This window comes from Lepidochelys olivacea, assembly GCF_965140295.1.
Source record: "Lepidochelys olivacea isolate rLepOli2 genome assembly, chromosome: 3".
Classification (NCBI taxonomy): Eukaryota; Metazoa; Chordata; order Testudines; family Cheloniidae; genus Lepidochelys; species Lepidochelys olivacea.
In genome coordinates this window covers 120,306,669-120,330,731 of record NC_140413.1, presented here as the reverse complement: position 1 = coordinate 120,330,731, position 24,063 = coordinate 120,306,669, and the positions used below count along the sequence as shown (strand labels likewise).

General features: G+C 40.6%; 1 protein-coding gene across 3 annotated transcripts in view; it reads right to left on the bottom strand.

Annotated features, from left to right (window-relative positions):
• Positions 1–24,063, bottom strand: part of SNX9 (sorting nexin 9) — a 98,862-nt gene that overhangs the window by 47,522 nt on the left and 27,277 nt on the right. For 2 of the 3 annotated variants that reach the window (XM_084624694.1, XM_084624693.1), the window contains exons 2-5: positions 16,776–16,862; positions 12,919–12,993; positions 11,911–12,033; positions 1,395–1,478 (exon numbers count right to left, since the gene is read on the bottom strand). In XM_084624694.1, the coding sequence (XP_084480820.1) occupies positions 1,395–1,478; positions 11,911–12,033; positions 12,919–12,993; positions 16,776–16,862 (369 nt within the window). The remainder of the gene's footprint in view (positions 1–1,394; positions 1,479–11,910; positions 12,034–12,918; positions 12,994–16,775; positions 16,863–24,063) is intronic. The other variant, XM_084624695.1, reaches the window with a different exon arrangement.

The following is a 24,063-nucleotide window of genomic DNA, read 5'->3' as shown; positions in this document are numbered from 1 at the left end:
GTAAATACCTTACAGGGTAATCAGATTCAAAACAGAGAATCCCTCTAGGCAAAACCTTAAGTTACAAAAAGACACAAAAACAGGAATATACATTCCATTCAGCACAACTTATTTTATCATCCATTTAAACAAAACAGAATCTAACGCATATCTAACTAGATTGCTTACTGACTTTTTACAGGAGTTCTGACCTGCATTCCTGCTCTGGTCCCGGCAAAAGACAACACAGACAGAGAGAACCCTTTGTTTCCCCCGCCCCCCAGCTTTGAAAGTATCTTGTCTCCTCATTGGTCATTTTGGTCAGGTGCCAGTGAGATTGTCTTAGCTTCTTAACCCTTTACAGGTGAAAGGATTTTTCCTCTGGCCAGGAGGGATTTAAATGTGTTTACCCTTCCTTTTAGATTTATGACATGGCCAACGAGGACTTTCAAACCCACAGACACAATTGATCTGAGAAGAATTGTCTCGGAGAAACTGCTAGGTTACTGGGGTCCTCCTGTTCCTGTTTGGCCCTAATTTGAAACATTGTTGCTCTCATTCAAACTAAGTGAAATAATCTGTAATCTGTGGAATCTGAATTTGTTCTTGCATCTTTGGTTATTTGGTACATGCATAGGCAGGGATGGACACATAGTCCAGGCACAATGGAGCATCTGAGATGCTGATTAAAAAGGGAGTGCATATACTGAGACCAATAATTTGGGAAAACCAGCCACCAAGAGATTTTACGTATGCAGCACCTAGGAAAGAACTGCTTGCATAATACTCATTTGCTTGTACACTGCTCAGCTGATTGGTAGTGATCAGCTCAGTAGTGGGAAGACTGACGGAAGGGAGAGTAAAGAACCCAGTGAGTGGATGGCACAGGAAATCTAACCTCTGATGCAAAACAGTGAGGAAAGAAAAATAGAGTGGCCTACTAAAAAGGATGAGGGTGAGGAGCAGAGACAAGCTCAGGTAGATCTGAAAAGTGACACACTCAGAGGGCTAGAAAGAGGTGAGAACGCAGGAGGAAAAAGCTGAGTTGACTCCTGTGAGGGAATGGGACTGGCTACTGAGATTCTGAGCCCTTGTCCCAGGCTACAGGTTCCCTCTTGAGAGCTTCCTTCCTTTATTTATTTGATGGAAAGTCTTCTGGGAAGACAGACAGAAGTGGCAGAGTATGCTTACTTCCAGAATGAGCAGGAAAAGGACGAATAGGACGGGAACTGAGCTAGTCCAGTGCAGGACAGGATTCCTTCTGTTCTGCTCCCACTTCCTTGTCCGTGGAGTTATACAGATTCATGTAATGATGAAGATTAAAAGAAAAATTGCGGGGGCGGGGAGGAGGGAAGGGATCAAGTATTTTTACATGGTAATAAAGGATTGGGGGTGGGGGTGGTTTTGGTTTTTACCTGTCTTGTAGGATGAGTTGAAGGAGGTGACTGGCTAAGGTTTTCCAGATTACCAGTCTGAGCAACAGGTGCCAAAGAGTCCACCTTAAAATAAGAAGTGCTCAGTGAACAAGAAAAACAAAAGCAGGAGGGAAGAAGAGACTGCATATCAGTTTTCAATACAATGCAGCAAACTCATTTCTGCAGTGAGGCAGATCAGTGCAACTCATGCATGCCACAAACCTCAGAGCATCACAAACGTGCATGGCATGCAAGGCAAAACACTTTTATACAAGGCTAGTGTGACTGTCATGGCTGCCAGGTTCTAAGCATTCTTTATATACCTGGCAAAGTTCCAGATCACAATGGCATGTTACAGAAAACGAAAAAGCAAGGGTAAAACCCCACAACAACAAAAGCATGCAATCAGCATAGGCTGCTGAATATTAGTTGTTTTAGGAAGAAGTCCAGTTAAGTTTCCAGTCTTAAGACTGCTTTGTATTTGTTCCATTCTAACAAATCTGCAAATGGAGCATAGAGTTGTGCAACCATTTTGTAACGGGGAATTGAAAGACAGTAGTGTTTACAGTGGAAAGCCACAATGAAAGATCTGGTGAAGAGCCAAAGAACCCATGCCTATCTCACACTCTGCTGAGAGCTGACACTTTGCTTTCTAGAACTTCAATGTATATGCCAAAGTATCAGTGGTGGTTCTGCTCTCAGGAGGTCAGATACACCAACTTAGACCACATTAAAGAGAACTCTGAGAAAAGAGCATCTTTTGTATGTCAGGGTGGAATCATTCATTTTCTAAAGAAATATTTCATGAATTTCTATTTATTTAGTTGTGTGATCATGTAATAACTCACTTAATGCACATGTGAAGAGGCAAAGTTAAGGTTCTCTTTGGAATTTTCTGACTTTTGAACAACTACTATTTCAACCCTTAATGCTACATTATTGGTAATTATAATATGCACCTTATTAGACTATATTGAATGTATGACGTCTTTATACACTCACTTTTATGCAAAAAGTTAAGCCTGAGAAGCCAAGGTAGCAAAAATTAGTACACTTCACAAGATACAGTCCCTATAATTGTGTTAACTCTTCCACACTGGACAACCTGTCTATTTTGTGGTGACATTCAATCAAAAGGAACATTTCATGGTAACTAACTGTTTAACAGAAACTACTACATATGGGCAATAAATATGGATTAACATTGCTGTAGGACTCTTCACTCTGGCATACTGCACATATGCAATATTTTCAAAGGGGGGAGGGATTATCGGTGTTGTGAAGTGTGTGAATTAATGCTTTAGGCCCTAATCCTGCAATAGCTCCACATGGACAGATTCTTGCACTGAGCAATGTGTAGGATCAAGGGCATTGTGTTATTTTCTGAAGTGCATACCATGAAATATACAGTATCTACATAAGTATCAGGGAACATCAAAAGTTTAAAATTACAGTACATGGAAGAAAAAAAACCAACCAACCACATCACCACCCACACAGTATATGCAAAATGGTAAAGTTTCTACAGTGACATTAATTTCATTCTGAGAATTTCCTTCCACATTATTCATTTATCAACCTTTACCCAAAACACAAAAGAGCAGACTCAACTGGTGTTCTCATGACTCCACTGCCTGCAATTTTCACTAGCTGAGGATCTGCCCCAAAAACATTTTGATGAAATGTGTTTAATTTTTCACAGGGGCTAGGACAAAATGTCTTTGTAAGATAAAGCGGAGTGGAAAGAGGAAGGGTTCCAGAAGTCCTTCGAGCATCCAGGCAATAAATGAAGTCTGAACTTCATCAAACAGTATCAGTGCAAAGTTCTCGGACGTACATTCAGACATTGACACAGTTCTTAAGAAACCATATTACTAACTAGGAGTAACTGTGCACTGGTATCATTCCTGTAAGAACTGCAGAGTACAGATAAGACAACTGGTTCTTCCATGGAACAGTAGGACTCCAGCAGCTCCTCTGACCCTCCACTGAACATGCAAAAGAGTCCAAGCACTGTGGAACCGCTTCCTTTGTCCCCATTGAGAGTTCAGATGCTGACCAAATCCTTCCTTCCACTATATGGACAGATCAGAGTTCCCCCAGCTGCAAACCTTCTCCCAGCTCCTAATACACAGTATGTAATTTATGCCAAATTGGAACAAAATTAGCTATTTTTATCCCAAGGCAAATTATCAAATTATACAGTTGTGTTTGCACACACAAACACATAACTAACTGCTATTCACTTTCAAAGATACAAGATCTTTTCCTAAATTTGCCTTGATTCGCATTCCTCACTGAGGCCAGTTGTCATGCCAAGTTTGAGTTTGTTATACAAGTGACAAATTTCCTATTGCTAAAAAAAATACAAGCTATTTCCCTCCACCTCCACATCCCCTTCCCACACACTCATAACTCAAAACCAGACAATACTATTTAGCTCAAACTTTCTTTGAACAATGTATGGAAAGAGTCATTCCAAGATTTTTTATTTACTTATTTATTTTTTTAGAAAGAGGAAACCGTGCCTGCCAGGACATACTGTGGAGAATGGAAGAGAGTCTTAAACCTCCAATTCACAAAAAGCTGAACTTGCAGTATACATATTTTAATCAGGAACTAGAGAGCCACACAGTCATTTTGGGACAGAAATAATTTTGCCCCTCATCAGAGAAGTGGTGTCAAGAAAATGGAAGCAAAACTAATCTAAAAAGCACAACTTATCTAAATACTCCTCATTACCAACATACAGCTGAATGCTTGATACTCTAAAGTCACTGCCACATTGCAGAGCTTTTCCCTCAATGACAGCTGGTGATCAGCTTATGCCCTGAAACACAAAGAAGGATAGCCTTTAAGTTTTAACCGGCAGTAGCTAGCAAGCAAGCTTATAATTCTTAGTCATACTATGTTTCTAGCTTTTACTTAAGGTAAAATCCTGCTACACACTAAAAATATTCCAAGCAAAAATACACTCAATTATTTTTGTCCTTTTTTTGGTCTTTTTTTAAAAAAAGGTATATAACAAAGACCATAGAGTTGCTACCATATGTGGAGACATACCCATTATGGCTTCTTTTTTTGGTAGCCACACACATACTATGGTCTATCATGCATATTGATAACTTAGAGATGCATTTATTGGTTTTACCAAGATTGCTCATAACTGTAGATATGGCCAAACCTGAACAATAAATACACGTCTTGCTAAGAATGTTTGGCCCAACTGGTTTGTAATTTTGTTAATACGCATGTACAGTGGTCTTATTTCAAAAGTTAAGTACCTCAGTGATTTTTTCCCCTCAAAATACAAAAAACAAATAGCACACTCATATTTATTTACATTCTTTAAAAAAAGTTAAGGTGCATAAATGCACAACAAGCATCTCAATCCCATAATTGTTCAGTGAGATGCAAAGAGATCTTATATTCACTACCAGTTTTCCACCTGACAAACTCTGCTGTTAGAATACAAACACTAAAATTGGGAAACGTTCATTAGAATTGTTGGCAGACCCTTGATTACAGTAACATTACTATTCATCACCAAAAGGAAAAATTCATAAGGATTACTTAACAGAGCCAACCAGAATGAAATATAAACACTTATATTTCAAGCATGCATTCTGAAATGTCCCAAAGATCAACAGGATCCTACGAAGCAGGCATTACCTTTTCAGAAAAAATGGGAAGATCATACTGATAGTTTTTTGTATTCTAACCAAATATTGACCTAAAACAATAATGAAGTCCACATTTTTTAAATCTACTAACAACTGGACATGACAATTGGCCCCAGATCCGACAACATAATTCCTTGCAAATAAATGATATCGTAAGACAGTCAGACAATAAGACAGTTGCGTAAGACAGAAACTATCTTGAATAAATAAAGTACAGTATTTACATAACAGGAAATCCATTGTGGTTACAGTTCCTGGAAGTGACTCAAAAATCAAAGCTGAAGAAAATTCCATTGTTTTTGTTTCAGTATACAAGGGAAAGTATGGCAGGTGTGAAGACCACCAAGTTTCTAATCTCTCTCGAACATACTTTTCGAGATCTGGTTTAGCGTGCACCAATTTAGCTACCTCTTGTAAATAATGTTATTTTAAATTTTGTGTGAATGAGTACCAATAGTTTTCACATAAAATATTGAATCGATTTATGTAATTCTGAAGCCTTTCCAAGAAGATTAGCAGATACAATGCATTTATCCATTAGGACTGATCCACCAAGTGGTCTAAAGCTAGTGTGTCTGCACTGCCACTTGGGGCAAAATCCCAGTGATTTCTGGCCCCCTCTAGGACTGCAGGTGCTGAAGAGTGTTGGGCAGACACTCACTGAAGTACCATGCAACAACCACGATCTTGGGCACTTAAAAGGTTATCAACTTGAAACCTAGTTAATTAAAGAAAAACAAAGCTAGTTAAAAGAAGTTTGATATAATATCTGCCCACAGCCTCCTGCCAATTGTTGTAGTTTTACAATCACATTTTCCTATTTCTGATGACTTTTTCCTCTCCCCTCCTGCTGAGTGGTACCTCCCCACATACACAAGAGAACAAAAGGGGAAACTGTCTAGATAGAGGAAACAATGAAACGGACTACAAGAAGTACTGTCTAATGCACAAAGTAACCACTGAAAAAAAGTGTTTTCTTCTCTCTAATCTTTCAGTTGCAGTAATCATTGGTGTTATTGATCATATGGTAAAAGTTTTCAGTCAGATGTGTAACTTAAACTGACAGAGTCCCTTTAAGAAGCTGTGCAGTTGAGGATCTTGTCCAATCTGCCACTGGAAGGCCAGTGGTTAGAGAGACTGGTGAAGGAAAGAAGGACGGGAGAATTGTCAGGGCTCCATGCAGAACTTCCTTCTTTACCTCTCATCACCAGAAAGTACATTTGTGTGTGAAGTGTTATCACTTTACATCTGTGGCACACCTAGGATGGGACCACGCACTGTCCCATTTGAATACTTCAGTCTGTTAAAGCACATCTAGATGAAGGGCTTTAAAAACCCACCTGCCTGGTCATTTTGGGTAAGTAGGCAAAAGGTTCCCGGCAAGTGATCAGAGCGGGGTAAGCTGAGGTAGACGCTTTTGTTTTCCTGTGTCTCTCAGTATCACCAACCTCAACAGCTCCAAAATGAGTCAGCCATCAAACAAACCAAAAAATTAAATATCAAGAGAGTTAAAAAAAAATCGAAACCTTTTTGTTTTCCTTCTGGTTTTTGAGCCTTTAGACTGCATCTGACTCACATTTTCAAGCATTTCTCTGCAAACATGGGAGCTAGAATTTTTTTTTTTTTTTAATTGAAAACAGATTCTCATGCAAGTCAACTGACTTCCAGAGCTAAGGCTTTAAAGAAAAACAAATACCATGATGCATTCATAAAATCATGAGTTGGCAACAGTGGTGTGTGGAAAGCACCAAGGGGTTCTGGGCACTAAAGGTCTCCTCTGGGGGTGATGACAGGAAGGAATGGAATAATAGCTTAGGCAGTGCTAATTCTTTTTTTAGGAGGGTGTAAAGCAACTGAAGACACTACTGTTTTCACAGGATGTGGAAAGACAGACAGGGGAGCGGAGCAGGTGCTGAGTTGCTGTTCTTTCATGGGGTGGGAGGTGGGGAGAAAATACAGAGTACTACAGGGCTCTTTAATCTAGTGGAGAAAAGCAAAACAAGAACTAATAGCCGGAAGCTGAAGCCAAACAAAGTCAAAGTAAAAATCAAGTGCAAATTTATAAAAGTGAGAAGGATTAGCTATGAGTACTAACTACCAAGGGAAATGACTGATTTTTTTATCTCAGTGCGTACAAATCAAGACTGGATGCCTTTCTGGAAGATACGCTTGAATCAGGTTGGGCTCAGTAATGGGGTAACTAGGTACAATTTAATAGTCTATGATATATAGGAAGTCAGACTAGATGATCTAATTGTCCTTTCTGGCCTTAAATTCTATAAATCTCTGAAAGAGGAACTCCAAGGCTATAGACACTTTTAATAATCTGAGGTCCTAGATAGTGGACAATGTTACAAAAAAAGGCAAGTTCTTTGAAGCATTTCCCTCTTCCCATTAGCATACTCTAAAACTAAATCTTGCATGGGTTTGGCTGATCTCAGAGGTCCTCAGAAAGGAACGTCCAGTTACACTCTCAATAGGAGGAGAACGGTGGCCGAATGTGTGTTTGGCAGACTGAAATGCCATTGGCACAGTTTACGGAACAATTTGGATGCCAGTGTCATCAGTTCTGTCTGCATTATTGTGGCTTGCTGTGCTCGTCACGATCTTTGTGAATCCAAAAGGGGAGCCATTTTCTCCCAAATGTACCTCTGACAGTAATGGACTGCTGAACTGGCACACTCAGCCAGAAAGTGCACCTGTCACAGCTGGAGCAGGATGCACCCAGGCAACAGAATCAGGGAGCTTTGTGCACTCACATTGTGGACTTGCATGGCTGAATGGAAGAGGAAGAATAGTATGTTTATGTATTTGCACATCACTTTTTACTGTAACTAAAGTACTCGCTGTACACTACGAATGGGGCGTTTGTGTGATTGTCATGAACTGTCAATTGTGGATGTGATGATCGCTTATACAACATGGAAGGGAGAGGGAGTGGTTTTTAATGACATGAATTCTGGGTTTTCATTATGGATTGATCTGAACAGATGTACTGAGAAATTGTTTGGATACAACTTCCTCATTGCACCTTACGATGTTTATCTTTATGCTTCAAAATGTACATCATACGATGTGATGCAATGATAGTAATAAACTTTTAAAATAAAAGCCTTTATTTGTGAACATGGCTATACTACCAAAAAAGAGATATTAATAAGCCTCTGCTTAACTTGCAATATTGCAGATTCCACAATATTATGCTTCCACTACAATTCTGACAATGGGAGCCCTGGGCGGCTGCTCTCAGGCTCAGGTCCCCACTCTCAGCCCTGAGCTGTCGACAGCAGAAACACGGAAAAGTAATAGTGGACTTTTATTATTTACAATAATAAGGTCCATTATTACTTTTCTGCAATTTTCCATGGCTTGTCCGCAACTTAGCTGCAATTTTTTGACAATCATCCTGCAATTCAAGTAGGGCCTTACACATTAAAGCACTGCTAGACAGGCAAACTACCATTATAACATGAAAACACAAGTAATAAACCAACACCAAAACTAGTAATAAAATAAAGTCCATAGCACAGCAGTTTCATAAGCCAAGGCAAAATGTGGTATGCAGGGTCCTTTAGAACAACAGTGGGGACAGTTACTCCATTTCTGACAATGTCTTTTAATGGGAATAGTGCCCCTGCCACGTCCAAGAAGGTAGACTCCCACTTAGCAGAAAATCCTGGCATCAGAACCTTTTCCAGTGCAGCCCACGTTGTCATCTATGAATCAGCTTCTGTGGTCCACAAAGGCCTGTATATCAATGGAGTAACACCCTTTGTGATTAATGTACTCATGTGCTCCTTTAGGAAGGAAAACTATGGGCACATGAGTCCCCTCAGTGGCCCCACCACAGTCTGGAAACCCCATTCTCTCAAAACCAGCAATTATTTCAGGGATATTGTTTATACCCAACACCTCTGGGTAAATCACACATCCAATTGCCTCAAAAACCTCAGTCTCCACTTTGTTGACTGTTGACTTTCCAACACCAAACTGATTAGCAACGGTAATAATCTGGGGTAGCCAGCTTCCAGACAGTTATAGCAACTCACTTCCGAACCTTCATAGTCGCCCTCGGGTGTGTGTTGTGATGCTGGAGGATCAAGGTAAGCTACTCACAAAACTCCAGAAACATAGCTTTCTTCATATGAGAGTTCTGGAGCCACTGTTGGTCATCCAATGTCTGCATGACGATGTGATGCCACCAGTCTGTGCTCATGGTCATGCTCTAGAAGCAGTCTACACAGGGAGCATCAGTAGCTATACCAACAGTTGTGAGCAGCATCAGCTAGTTTGAGTCTGCCACGTCTGTATCATCTTCCTCTGGCAGGTGCCTTTGGTAGGACAGAAAATGCCACCAAAACGTACACTACCATCTCATGGATGTTTTCCTCCACATTGCTGGCTCCAGTTGCTAGGTGTGCACAGACCCAAAAGACGGCTTGGCAGGACACGTTGGCAGGCTACAACAAACTTCCTATAAAGTACCAGTCAAGTTTTCCCAGTGCCCCCAGAACCAACGACTAGAACAGCTACAGCTGGGGATGGCACTATGATGCCAGAGAAAGGCTGGATTGACTCAGGTCTGTGTAGTGTAGCGTAGACAGGACTCACACCCATGCTCGGACAAGTCCAGAAATTCTAAACCAAGGATGAATATTCAGTGTAGATGCTCAAGCCCGTACTCACAAACACTGAGAGTGCAGCCTCGAGTCCAACAGATTCTGGGCTTATGCTGAAGTGTAGACATACCCGATGGCTTCACATAGAAGTTGAAAATGCTGGGGAGACCAATACATATTACAAAGCAAAAGAACAATTGCATTCACTCTCATGGGCAAAACCCTAGTACACAGAGTTGTGAAAGATCTCCATCCATTTTACGCAGTCTTGCAGTGCAAATAAATAAAGTACATTCAGAAAACTACCAGCTGTTTTTGGAGAGTTCCATGAATTGGATGTGCCTCTACAACTGTTTTGATAAGAAAGCTATTTTCTTTCCAACATGTGAGACCTTTGCACTGCACTGCACTGCTGGAAAGAATAATGTATTTGGCTGTTGACCTCTGGACTTCAAAAAATTGAATTATTACCGAGATTTCGACATGTGAAAGGATACAGTTTGTAGATCCATATGAGATTACCAGATATATATTAGCCAGGTACCTAAAATTTACTAGCCAAAGGCTAATCAAATGATGAGGGGGATATGCCCCACTTGTAAGGTCGAGGACAGTGCCCAGGTAAGAAGATCAGCCCCTCCCCCTTCAACCGCTGCAAATGATGCTGCTGAATGCAGTCCTTTAGTTCTGTCTCTATGACTTGAGCTCCTAAGTGCTGTGGTAATACATATTATTATTAATAATAATAATAATAATAATGTTGACCTCCAGATAGCAGTAGCCCAATAAACTGGAAACTCCACCCACTCGGGATGTGGAAAGGATCTTACTCTTTTCATTCTCCATACACCCTGAAAGCCTCCTGACTTTGGAAAGGAAGGGAACTAATAGCTGACCCCCTCTTCCCACCTCTCCCTCCCCACATCCTGAGAAATCTTCCCACAAATAACTCCATAATCACTGTTCATAGTTTTTCCATGCAGCAGATGAGTGAAATCAACAGGACTAATGTCAGTTTCACTGAGGTCCACAGGATTATCCAAAGCAGCAGTGAAACTGAGCAGGGTCTTATGAGTTTCACTCTGCCACTAACAGCAGAAGCACAGTCATCTGTCCACAGACTCAGGAAGACAGCTCTGCAGTGGTTCACTTATGGAGGGTTATTTTGCAGCCATAAGAGACGGTTTAAACTCCCCACTTACCAGATAGTTTCCTACTCACAAAATGGCACGCTGCTGAGTCCTGAACTGACCTGCTATAAAGTCATGGTAAACTAACAGCAAATACCAGATCCAGATGTGCCAAGTAAAAAGAAAACCTTTATTGCTGAGTGCTGAAAAGTTATTTTGATAAAAATGTATAATATTATTTCTACAATGTCAAACTTGCATGGTACTCTACAGAAAAGCAGAACAGAAGGTAGAGTTCTTTTATACAGGTCAGAATATCAGATCTTAGAAGCTGCAATTCTACAAGCAGATGCTGCTAATAACCAAAATTAGTGGAGGTGTACATTCTGACAAGATCAGGGTACAAAAGAAGAAAATATAGGTAGGAGATTTAGTTTAGTTCACAGATTTCTATGATTTTGCTTTATGCAGGAAAAGAACAAAAATTAGAAATAAGAAAATAAGCAATTATTTATGTTAGAATTACGCTAGCTTTTCCAGGAGCAGCTTTTCTAAAATTACACAATATGAACAAATGAGCTGTTTTTTTTAATCTTCAGCAAAATTTTAGATACTTCCATCACAATTGCCTTTTCCATGCTTTTTGTGAGGACTTACAGTAGAAACTCAGTTACGAACACCAGAGTTACGAACTGACCAGGCAACCACACACCTCATTTGGAATGGGAAGTACACAATCAGGCAGCAGCAGAGACAGAAAAAAAAAGAAAAAGAAAATACAGTACACTATTGTGTTAAATGTAAACTACTAAAAAAATAAAAGGGAAAGTAGCATTTTTCTTCTGCATAGTAAAGTTTCAAAGCTATATTAAGTCAATGTTCTGTTGTAAACTTCTGAAAGAACCACCATAACAATTTGTTCAGAGTTATGAACATTTCAGAGTTACAAACAACCGTCATTCCCAATGTGTTCGTAACTGAGGTTTTACTGTACGAATATAGTACAGTGCAATTTAAGAGCATAAGTAGCATTGTCAATAGAGCCTATTATGCTTACAGTGCCAAAAAGAAACTGACGATGTACCTGGTTACTGTTTTTAGCAGCTGAGTTGATCTGAGCTGTACTTGAAGAAAGGGAATCAAAAAAGGCTTGGTCAGCTACTGAATTGCCACAAGGAAATCCATCTTTTGCACCTTCCGTTAGAATCTGAAAACAGACAAAGCTGTTTTAAGACATCTGTCATTCTTATAGGAAATAAGTTACATTGTTTTATGTGCTGTTGTTACTTCAATTGTTCTCAGGGTCACTAGAACTACTGAAATTAAAGGATTTTAAAAATGAATTGATAGAATTCCATCTTTAACCGCAGACAATAGAATCAGCTCCAAACTAACAATCCAGAGCATTGTGTACACTTCCTGCATTCAACGATTTATCAAATTTGGGTATTAACAGCAAGTATGGCCCATTGTTTTATGGGAACTGGAAGAGGACAGGAAGAAGTCTATTGTTGTATGGCCATGTTAGTTGCATCACTAGATAATTTGTGGAAAAAAAGCCTACACCAGAATCAGATTTTTTTTTTAAAAAAAAATAAATCCTCATTCTTGTACTTGTTCAATTATTCTGGAACAGGATGTGCGTATTATTTTTGGTTCTCTTGTGAACTACCAGTGACATTAACATTTTACAGATTAAACAATCTCCACTACGTACAACTTCTCCTTTCTCTAAAGGAGATACAGTACACTAGGCAACACTGAAAAGTCAGCATTTACCAGAAGTTACTATATCCCCTCTCTATACTTAGAATAGGCAGTAAACATGATATGATCACTTGACTTTTTTTTTTAAATAGTAATTGTATATGGTATTCAGATACGTGTTTACTCTGACCTTCTAAACTATTAATACAAAATGATTTTTAGTGGAACTAAGTACTGCCATCTTTCATCACGGCTTCAGTCTAGAGAATTAAATGAAGGTTTCCAATATTAAAATAAATAAATAAATAAATAAAATAAAAGCATGGAATCTGCCTTAGCTCTGCTTTACCAAGTATTTCTGTATTGTTATATTGTGGTCTCTTACTTCAACATAATCTGTTGGAACAAGTCCCCTCTCTCCTTTGCTGTTTTTTCCTTCCAACCAACCTCCACCTATGTCCTAAAGAAATAAAAATAAACATTATACAAATATTTTCTCTAGATTAAAGCATACTTCAGCATCTACTATAGTTTTGTAGTTGATACTTGAAAATAGGATTTGAGAGAAAGATATGACTGAGACCTTGGGCAAATTCATTTAAACCTTCCAGAGCATCAATTTTCTCATTATAAGAGGAGGATAATATTAACCAGGCCTCCCTCACATAGATGTTGTGAATTTTAACTGTTTTCAAAATTGTAAGAAATTATTAAAAAATTAAGTTAACAGAACATTAGCTAGCTTGCAAAGTCAAAAGAACGTGAAAAATTTAGGTTGCACACACAACCTTAATTCATCCCCCTTGTGCACATGCATGGTGATAAAAGACAAATTACATGATCACATACTCTTTGTACAGTACCCCTGCCTCATTCAACACACAGGATAGACAATGCTCAGGGAATGAATCAGAATTGCATAGTCAATGAGACTGTTTGTAGGATCTCCACCTCATTTGCTGCAGATGTTGGAACTGAATGGAGGCAGGGAACTGCAGGAAGAGTAAGGATTGTCTCATGCATTATGGCAGGTGAATGCCATACCAAAGAACTCAGAGAATAGTCCCTCCCACCCTTTTTCTTGTCTGTCTAGTTTGTAAGCTCTTAGAGATAGAAACTGTTTCTCGCTAAGTATTTGTACAGTGCCTAAGACCGGGGGAGGGGTGGGGGTGTGTGTGCGCTAGATCTCAGTGGAGCCACTCCACACTAGCATAATATGTATACTAAAGAACAACAAGATAATTAAGGCTTTGCAGCCTTCATAAAAGAAATTGACTAGGGTTGATAGCAGGACAACATGACCTGGAATAAACTGGGCCTATTAGAAATCGAAGCGTCTCTCAACCACCGGTTGTACAATGAGCTGATTCATATATGGTAAATTAGGCCTGTGTATGCTAAAGATCTCTGTTGGCCTTCAAATTTCTGAATCTCAACTGTTTTAATATATATTCATTTTCAGCATATTAAGTGAAAAAAACAAAACCAAATGAAGTTTATATACAGATAAATGGTGATTTATATTGATGACAAATCTTCAATTACATCTGACTGAAGGGAAATTTATATATAAACAAAGGCCCAGTTAACACTCCCTGAAACAGTTTTTGAAGGTTTTTGTTTGTTTGAATGATCTGATAATATTTACAGACAGGTTGCCTGGTCAATGTGAACCAAGCTAAGCCACTGAATAAGCAGTTTCCTGAAGTTCTAAAAAGTCTTGCACTATCTTTTGAAAACACTTACTGTTGCTGCTCTCCAGCACCCTATTCTTCACCAGGGCCCTAACTCTGCAAAGCATTTAAGCAAGTGCTTGAAATTAAGTACATAGTAGTTCCAATGACTTCAGTAGGAATTATACTTTGCTGAAGTGCTTTGATGAACCAGAACCCAAAACTTAAGGCCACCTTTGATTGGTGCACAAGACAGGTGCTTGGACATTAAGGGTATGTTTACATTGCAATGTAAGCCCTGAGTTAGTGGGACTCGAGTCAGCTGACCGGTGTTAGGGAACCCTGGCCTGGATGTCTACATCGGGGTGGCCAACCTGAGCCTGAGAAGGAGACAGAATTTACCAATATACATTGCCAAAGAGCCACAGTAATACATCAGCAGCCCCTCATCATCTCCCCCCCTGCTCCCAGCACCTCCCACCCACCAGCAGCCCTGCCAATCAGCGCCTCCCCTGCCCTCCCCATCAGCTGTTTTGTGGCATGCAGGAGGCTCTGGGGGGGGAGAGGAAGGAGCGGGTGCATGGCAGGCTCAGGGGAGGGAGTGGAGAGGGGTGGAGTTGGGGCAGGGCCTGCGGCAGAGCCAGGCATTGAGCAGTGAGCACCCCCCAGCACATCGGGGCTGGAGCTACAGGCGCCAACTTTCCAGAGTTCGTACCTATACAAGGAGCCGCATATTAACTGCTGAAAAGCCACATGTGGCTCTGGAACCACAGGTTGACCACCCCGTCTACATGGTATTTTAAACCTAGGTAAAGGCTTTTCTAACCTATGCTCGAACCTAGGGCTCTGGTGTCCACACTGCACTGTAGACCTGAGTAGACCAAAGTAACCATATCCCAGAGTCCCTAATGCCCACCCCCACACCTGGCTACTCTAGCCCTAGGACCATGGTGCACTGTGGGAAAACTGTACTGCCTATTCTGCACGTTATCATCAGGAAGAAGCTTGCTTTATAAAAGTTATGATCGGTTTGCTCTCCATTGCAAACCCAGAGGGCTCTCTGATAGCGCGCTTGCAGCTCGGTGATCAGAAGAGAATGGGTTAACACTGACCTGAGCTGCTGCCTTTTGCAAAGAGAGGGTGGCTTCCATTTTTAATGGAGTAAATTGCAGATTGCTGGGAGAGAGAGAGAGGACTAAGGAAGTTGGCTCATGGAACTGTGGGATACTGCTGGCTGACTCCCAGAACTTAAGTCAAGCAAGGCTGCATCTACACACAAAGCAATAGGGCTCGTACCCTGGGGTCCCAGCTTAACTCGAGCTCACACCCTCTAGGGGCCTGGACCCCAAGTTCAAGCCCTGGGTTAGCGCAATTAAAGTGTAGACATAAGGGGGGTTAGACTTGAGCCCAGACCCAAGCACAGGCTTACACTGCAGTGTAGATATACTCTAACTTTTTACTTTTAGCCTATAACCTGAACACTTCAGTATCCCAAAAAAAAAAGGTTTTCTATAAAACCTGATAGAGATGTTCTCATTACTTTTTATGGATGCCAAATTTCAATCAAAGTGTTTGTACAGAAGCAAAATCTATTCCTACAGAGTTTCAACAACCCATTATAGAGATTTACTATGAGACTATGGACTAACAACAATGGCCTAACAGCAAAAGAATAGTCTTTCACTAGCCAAGATGACTGAAACATAAAAATACATACAGCATAAATAGTAAAGTGTGAATTAAAAAAAAAAATTTTTTTGCAAGTGTTACCAGTAATTCTGGTAGAGAAGATTTAAAAATTTTCCTAAAATCTGACTGATATTTAGTTAGGAGTAAAATTGTTGATTCTGCAAAGACTTTTGCTTGTAGAGAGCCTCATACCACTTGAATAGTCCCATTAAAGTTAATGGACCTACTCAGAGGGCACAAAGTTTTGCATAAAGCTTAAGCTTTTACAAGATCAGAGCCTTAATATTCTCTCCCACTCCATGAACACTGCCCTAACAATAAAAGGATCAATTAGAAACAGAAGTTTTGCTGTGTTAAAGCCTGTATAAATTGGTGTCCTTGCATTTGGACAACATTTAGATTTGAATGTGAAAAATGTTTTTTAAGTTGAAATTCATCAGTATTTTAGAATGACCATTTAGATACAAACAATAATCAATGCAAAAAGAGACTACATAAAAATGCTGAGTAACTACCTCAACCCCAAAAAGACAATAAATTCAGATTTAATGGTGTCACTATCATTAGCATGTTCTTGTGACATGGCACTAAAGTACAGATGGTACGAGAGGACAATACTGATGATCAGAGACCACTAACATGCCTAGGTACAGAGAAGTAAAGTCATGCCTAATTGCGCTCTGAGCTTGCTTTTATTAATTTAAATTTACCATTACTGGAATAATCTTTTGCATTTAATTTATTTGCCTTTACCCTAGAAGGAGGAAGGGAGACTGTGCAAGAGCTTTCCCATTAGATGCCATTCAGCCTCTCTTTTCAGCACAAACCCCTAGAAGTAGGTCAGTGCATTGTAGCCTGGTTTCCATTTGATTTCTCTTACCGGATTGGTAATTATGATGATCTCCCCTTCATTAACTGTCAGCTCATTATTTCCAGGTTCAGCAGCGAAGTCATACATCACCCGAGCCTATGGGCAGAAAGAAGCTATTTAAATATTCAGCATTCACACTGGAAAATATCAGCAGAACTTCATGATTCATAACCAGTAAGAGAAATGGTTGGGTGGGAGGAAAGAAGGGCGTGGGCCGAGCAACACAAATGACATATCACACAAATCTTAATACAATGTGCATTTGAACTTGACAATGTCAATGCCAAAATCTGCTTCCAGCAAAAACTTTAAAATGCATCCAAAAAACAAAGCCACCCCCACAAAATCAGGATCTGTGATATATCCCACAAATCAGGATCCGCGATGTATAGCTCTCTGCAAAAGGCAAACAGCAATTACCTAATTCTACAGCCAAAGCATTATATCTCAGCAAGCAGCCAGATGAACCACTGTCTGCAGCATGCAGGACCTATTGGTAGAACTAAAGTGAGAGCCCATACTCTGATTTTTAGCAGATCTTCTTTCAGTGCTACAGGCAGAAGAAAATCAGTTCCCCTAATGTGCTATTCTGTAGGAAACACTTCTACTCTGACTCATGTAGGACGACTTTTATGAAGTGAGCATTTCAAAAAGAGGATACAGAAGTCATTTTACATGTTCAGGTAATCACAGCTATACATAAAGCAACATGAATCTTACAATTCATTTATTGTGATTGTTCCTCTTGTAAGTTAAAGGAAATAAATACTGAACAATATGAGTTTTAACTTAAATAGAATACACATCCCCAAAGTATGTAGACAGTGCTCACCCATTAGCCTTTACCTAACTGTAGTTCAACTTGGTTTTTTACAAATTAACCTAAGTTATAATTTAGTAATACACAAACATTTTCTGGTGAGAGAGTTAAGGTTGGTCTGTACATATCAAGCACAACCACAAAAGCATAGAAATGAAAAGTTAGATTGAGTTTAAAGTTAACTGACAGAACCTCCCCTCTGCTCCACCAGAGAGGGACACCTCACCACTGGAACCACCATTAATCACACCAAAACCTGAATTCTACCACCTCTAGGGATGTCAGCCTTCAGACAACTCTTCCACAAACTTACCACCAGCACACGAGACCAACCAAGATAGCTCACAAAAAAAAATCTCACTAGGTACACATTTTTGGCCCTTTACAGTCTTTTTAAGGCAAAAAATTTGTAAAACTCCAAATTAACTATTTAAAGGTAGTTTTTAACTGCTTAGAACTCGGAAGCCAATTAATAGGATTTGAAAATACTGAAAATTACAGTTTTACTTACATTATGTGCCAAAATTTGGAGCAAATAAACTGTATTTTGCATAAAGAAGGGGAGTTATTAATCCATTTTTAACTAGAAAATGAAAGTTAGAAAGTTCTTCCTCATAGCTAACCTAAATCCCCCTTGGTGCAGAGTAAGCCAATTACTTTAATAGCCCTTAACATATTTGAAGACACATTATCGTTACAGTCATACAGAATTCCACCTATATTACTACTTTAATTTTCTTCCATCAAATTCCCTTTCCTGAATCTTTACTCTACATTTAAGGCAGAAATATAAAAATAAATCAAATCTCATTTTTCTCTAACTTTTGAAACAGATGTTGAGATAATTTGAGGACACCTCCTCACCCCCATAACATCTTGAAGGAGGTTTAGGATCAAAATTTTAGTTTACATTTATACATATTCCATATATATTGACATATCCTTATCCCCACCAAAAGTACCAATATTTATTTACCATCCCCAACTTCTCTTCACCCCTACCAACCTCCCACTCCTCCCCCACAAAAAAAAACCCAACAGGAAAAAAACCACCACAATCCACACTAAACCAAAAAGCTGTCATTTATAAAACACTCCCTCTCTCTACCTATGGTGCTCATAGGGGTGCACAGATAATTAAAGTAGGATTTGCTCTGGTGGATGTCACTGTAGAAGTGCCAAGCAGCAGTAAACACAGAATACTAAAACATTTAATTTAGAAGGTCCAAATTAGTACTGTTAACTGTAAGTGTCATGTCATATCTTAGCTGTTTAAAAAATTTTAGCCATGTACAAAAGTCTTTTCCTGTGGAACTGAAACAAAACAGGAAAATAAAGTTAAAAAAATCTTAGGTGGCTGGTGTGCTGAGACCACTGCCTGTCATGCTGACCAGTAGTGTCTCTGTTTCCATGTACTTCCTTGTTGGTCTGTCTGTATCCATTTGTTGTCTCTTGTCTTATATTTAGATGCTAAGCTCTTTGGAGGCAGGGACTATCTTTTTGTTCTCTGTTTGGTACAGCACCGAGCACAGTGGGATCCTGGCCCATGACAGGCTCCAAGGTACTATGAAAATATAAATGATAAATATAATAATCAGTCCATTTCCAAGAGGAAATATTCTTTTTGCAACTAGCAAGTTATTCATGCAGCAGCTTCCAGTTTTATTTGTGTCATAAGAACATAAGAATGGCCATACTGGGTCAGACCAATGGTCCATCTACTCAGTATCCGGTCTTCTGACATTGGCCAGAGCCAGATGCTTCAGAGGAGGTGAATGGAAGAGAGCAATTTATTGAGTGATTCATCTCCTGTCATCTAGTCCCAGGTTCTAACAGTCAGAGGTTTAGTATCTTGTGTGTAGGAATTTATTTAATGGAAAGAGAAATCAGTCTTTTAAAAAAAGATAAAAATGGAGTAATGAAAGTTTTTGCATGCCTAAAGTATTCTTCTATGCCAGGTTCCTAAAATGCGTAGGAAGAGAACAGTTCCACTTCTGTGAGCCTGAAGTCCACAGCAGGGGAGCAGCAGTAACACAAAACTTGTCCCTATGAATGTTTCTTCTCCTGTAAACAATGTATTGTCTTTATAGCGATTCTATCCTATTCCTCCCATTCTTACAAGTTTAACAGTAACAAATGTGTAACATGCAAAATATAAGCTTTGTTATTCCTAGAAAATCACATACATCAAACTGTATGAACACTGCCATATACTGGGAGAGAAGAATTTATGCCTTGTCTTCATTGCTATAAAAAGGTGTTGGGTATTTTTTTGCTTGTTTGTTTTTACTGCAGGGTAATTAACATATGACCTAACCCAAGGTTAAAAAAAATAAAATAAAATAAAACAGCAATAAAACTAGGCACAGTCAGCCCTATAACTCTACCTACAGTTGACCTCACTTAGTTTTACCTCAACCCCTTTCAAGACTTCACTTTACTTTTACCTTCTGGAAAAACTAAATACCTTGTCTTTCACTGTGTGTTTTAATCTTGGGATAGCTCATGTGTTTGTTATCCTGAGGTAAAAATAGCCATTTAGCAGGGAAGAAAAGACCTCAGAATAGGCTAGTGTAAACATGTTATACAAAGTGACACTCTTCATTAGGAAATGAGAACAAGTCAACTTGAGCTTTGCCTCATAGCATCTCCTGATAGCCAATTACAGATCTGAATAAATAGATGGTGTTTTTTTTTTTGTTCGGATATGTCTACACTGAAATAAAACCGTTGTGGCTGGCCCAGGTCAGCCGATTTGGGCTCAAGCTGTGGGTCTATACAATTGCAGTGTAAAGGTTTGGGCTTGGGCTGGAACCAAGGCTCTAAGATCCCATGTGGGGGGAGAGCGCTTTTAGAAATTACATCCCTATCGAGCGCATTACCCCACCATGTAGACAAACCCTAAGGCTGCACAATGTGACTCCAAACAGAAAGCAGAGGACAGGAGAGCAAGAGAGCACCAGCACAGAATACTGGTGTAACACATGGCTTTGTGGTCATTATGGAGGCATGCTAGCATCCCCTCAGATTTTGCTCTCATATCCAAACTCAATTTGAAGGTTCATTTTAGCTGTAAAATTTCTCATGGTTAGTGTCAGTACACATAGAAATGTTTCTGTAAAGTCTAAAATAAAAATTAGTGTTTTAAGTAGTTACGCTTAAAGAGAAGCAAAAATGGGAAAACAAAAAACATCATATGGATTTGAACCTAATCCTATGTCTACATAACATGAAGATTACATCAAGCTATTAAATACTCTTCTGCTTTAATCAAGTGCACCATTCTTAAGAAATCATGTGTTCTGGGCAAATTTGATACTTACTACACACTACGGGGAACTTTTCCCCTATGAATGGAGACTTTCAGCACATCCAGATTATGTTGTGCAAGCCTAACTTAGATGCAAGTGATGCAATGTATAGCCAGAAATGCAGGTCTTAGAAAAGATGTATATAAGGAAAAAGATTTGCTGTGTAATTTTGGATTTGTGATGTACCCTGCATCCACTCCCTGTTTGATCCTGGCCAGCTTGGGCACAGTGTTTCTGTATGCCAAATAAAAGGTAACTGAGTGACAAATTCCAGAGTCAAACTGCGTTTTTTGTAACTGAGTGGAAGAGGGTCTCAGAGGAGCCCAACAAAAAAAGTGTAACAATTCAACTGTTACAGGAACTTCTAGGCACTCAAACATTTGCTTAATGGATTCAGAGAAGGACTGGCCATAATATAAAATCAATAAGTGATTCCTGAATTACTCCCCAAATTAATCCAATTAAATTTAACCACAAGCTGTATATTTATCATATGCAATATATAGTTAACCATATACAACACTAACAGAAATTGTTTAAGTAACCCATTCCTTTGGGGGAGGGAATTTTCCTTAATTTTACCCACTGTTCCTAGTTATCACCCTTCTGTACTATCCTAAGCCCTGGTCTACACTAGGACTTTAGGTTGAATTTAGCAGCGTTAAATCGATGTAAACCTGCACCCGTCCACACGATAAAGCCCTTTATTTCGACTTAAAGGGCTCTTAAAATCGATTTCCTTACTCCACCCCTGACAAGTGGATTAGCGCTTAAATCAGCCTTGCTGGGTTGAATTTGGGGTACTGTGGACACAAATTTGACGGTATTGGCCTCCGGGAGCTATCCCAGAGTGCTCCATTGTGACCGCTCTGGACAGCACTCTCAACTCAGATGCACTGGCCAGGTAGACAGGAAAAGAACCGCGAACTTTTGAATCTCATTTCCTGTTTAGCCAGCATGGCAAGCTCCAGGTGACCATGCAGAGCTCATCAGCAGAGGTGACCATGATGGAGTCCCAGAATCGCAAAAGAGCTCCAGCATGGAGTAAACGGGAGGTACGGGATCTGATCACTGTATGGGGAGAGGAATCCGTGCTATCAGAACTCCGTTCCAGTTTTCAAAATGCCAAAACCTTTGTCAAAATCTCCCAGGGCATGAAGGACAGAGACCATAACAGGGACCCGAAGCAGTGCCGCGTGAAACTGAAGGAGCTGAGGCAAGCCTACCAGAAAACCAGAGAGGCGAACGGCCGCTCCGGGTCAGAGCCCCAAACGTGCCGCTTCTATGATGAGCTGCATGCCATTTTAGGGGGTTCAGCCACCACTACCACGGCCATGTTGTTTGACTCCTTCAATGGAGATGGAGGCAACACGGAAGCAGGTTTTGGGGACGAAGAAGAAGATGATGAGGAGGAGGAGGTTGTAGATAGCTCACAGCAAGCAAGCAGAGAAACCGCTTTTCCCGACAGCCAGGAACTGTTTCTCACCCTGGACCTGGAGCCAGTACCCCCTGAACCCACCCAAGGCTGCCTCCTGGACCCGGCAGGCAGAGAAGGGACCTCCGGTGAGTGTACCTTTTAAAATACTATACATGGTTTAAAAGCAAGCATGTGAAAGGATTACTTTGCCCTGGCATTCGCGGCTCTCCTGGATGTACTCCCAAAGCCTTTGCAAAAGGTTTCTGTGGAGGGCATCCTTATTGCGTCCTTCATGGTAGTACACTTTACCACTCCAGGCCAGTAACACGTACTCGGGAATCATTGTACAACAAAGCATTGCAGTGTATGTTTGCTGGCGTTCAAACAACATCCATTCTTTATCTCTCTGTGTTATCCTCAGGAGAGTGAGATATCATTCATCGTCACCTGGTTGAAATAGAGTGCTTTTCTTCAGGGTACACTCAGAGGAGCCCGTTCCTGCTGGGCTGTTTGCCTGTGGCTGAACAGAAAGTGTTCCCCGCTGTTAGCCACGGGGCGGGGTGAGGGGGTAGCCATGCGGTGGGGGGAGGCAAAATGCGACCTTGTAACGAAAGCACATGTGCTTGTGCTATGTATGTAATGTTAACAGCAAGGTTTACCCTGAAAGAGTGTAGCCACTGTTTTATAAAATGTGTCTTTTTAAATACCGCTGTCCCTTTTTTTTTCTCCACCAGCTGCATGTGTTTCAATGATCACAGGATCTTCTCCTTCCCAGAGACTAGTGAAGATTAGAAAGAAAAAAAACGCACTCATGATAAAATGTTCTCTGAGCTCATGCTGTCCTCCCACACTGACAGAGCACAGACGAATGCGTGGAGGCAAATGATGTCAGAGTGCAGGAAAGCACAAAATGACCGGGAGGAGAGGTGGCGGGCTGAAGAGAGTAAGTGGCGGGCTGAAGAGAGGGCTGAAGCTCAAATGTAGCAGCAGCGTGATGAGAGGAGGCAGGATTCAATGCTGAGGCTGCTGGAGGACCAAACCAGTATGCTCCAGTGTATGGTTGAGCTGCAGCAAAGGCAGCTGGAGCACAGACTGCCACTACAGCCCCTGTGTAACCAACTGCCCTCCTCCCCAAGTTCCATAGCCTCCACACCCAGACGCCCAAGAACGCGGTGGGGCGGCCACCGGCCAACCAGCCACTCCGCCACAGAGGACTGCCCAAAAAAAAGAAGGCTGGCATTCAATAAATTTTAAAAAGTTGTAAACTTTTAAAGTGCTGTGTGGCATTTTCCTTCCCTCCTCCACCACCCCTCCTGGGCTACCTTGGTAGTCATTCCCCTATTTGTGTGATGAATGAATAAAGAATGCATGAATGTGAAGCAACAATGACTTTATTGCCTCTGCAAGCAATGATCGAAGGGAGGATGGTTAGCTTACAGGGAAGTAGAGTGAACCAAGGGGCGGGGGGTTTCATCAAGGAGAAACAAAGAACTTTCACACCGTAGCCTGGCCAGTCATGAAACTGGTTTTCAAAGCTTCTCTGATGCATACCGCGCCCTCCTGTGCTCTTCTAACCGCCCTGGTGTCTGGCTGCGCGTAACCAGCGGCCAGGCGATTTGCCTCAACCTCCCACCCCGCCATAAACGTCTCCCCCTTACTCTCACAGATATTGTGGAGCACACAGCAAGCAGTAATAACAGTGGGAATATTGGTTTCGCTGAGGTCTAAGCGAGTCAGTAAACTGCGCTA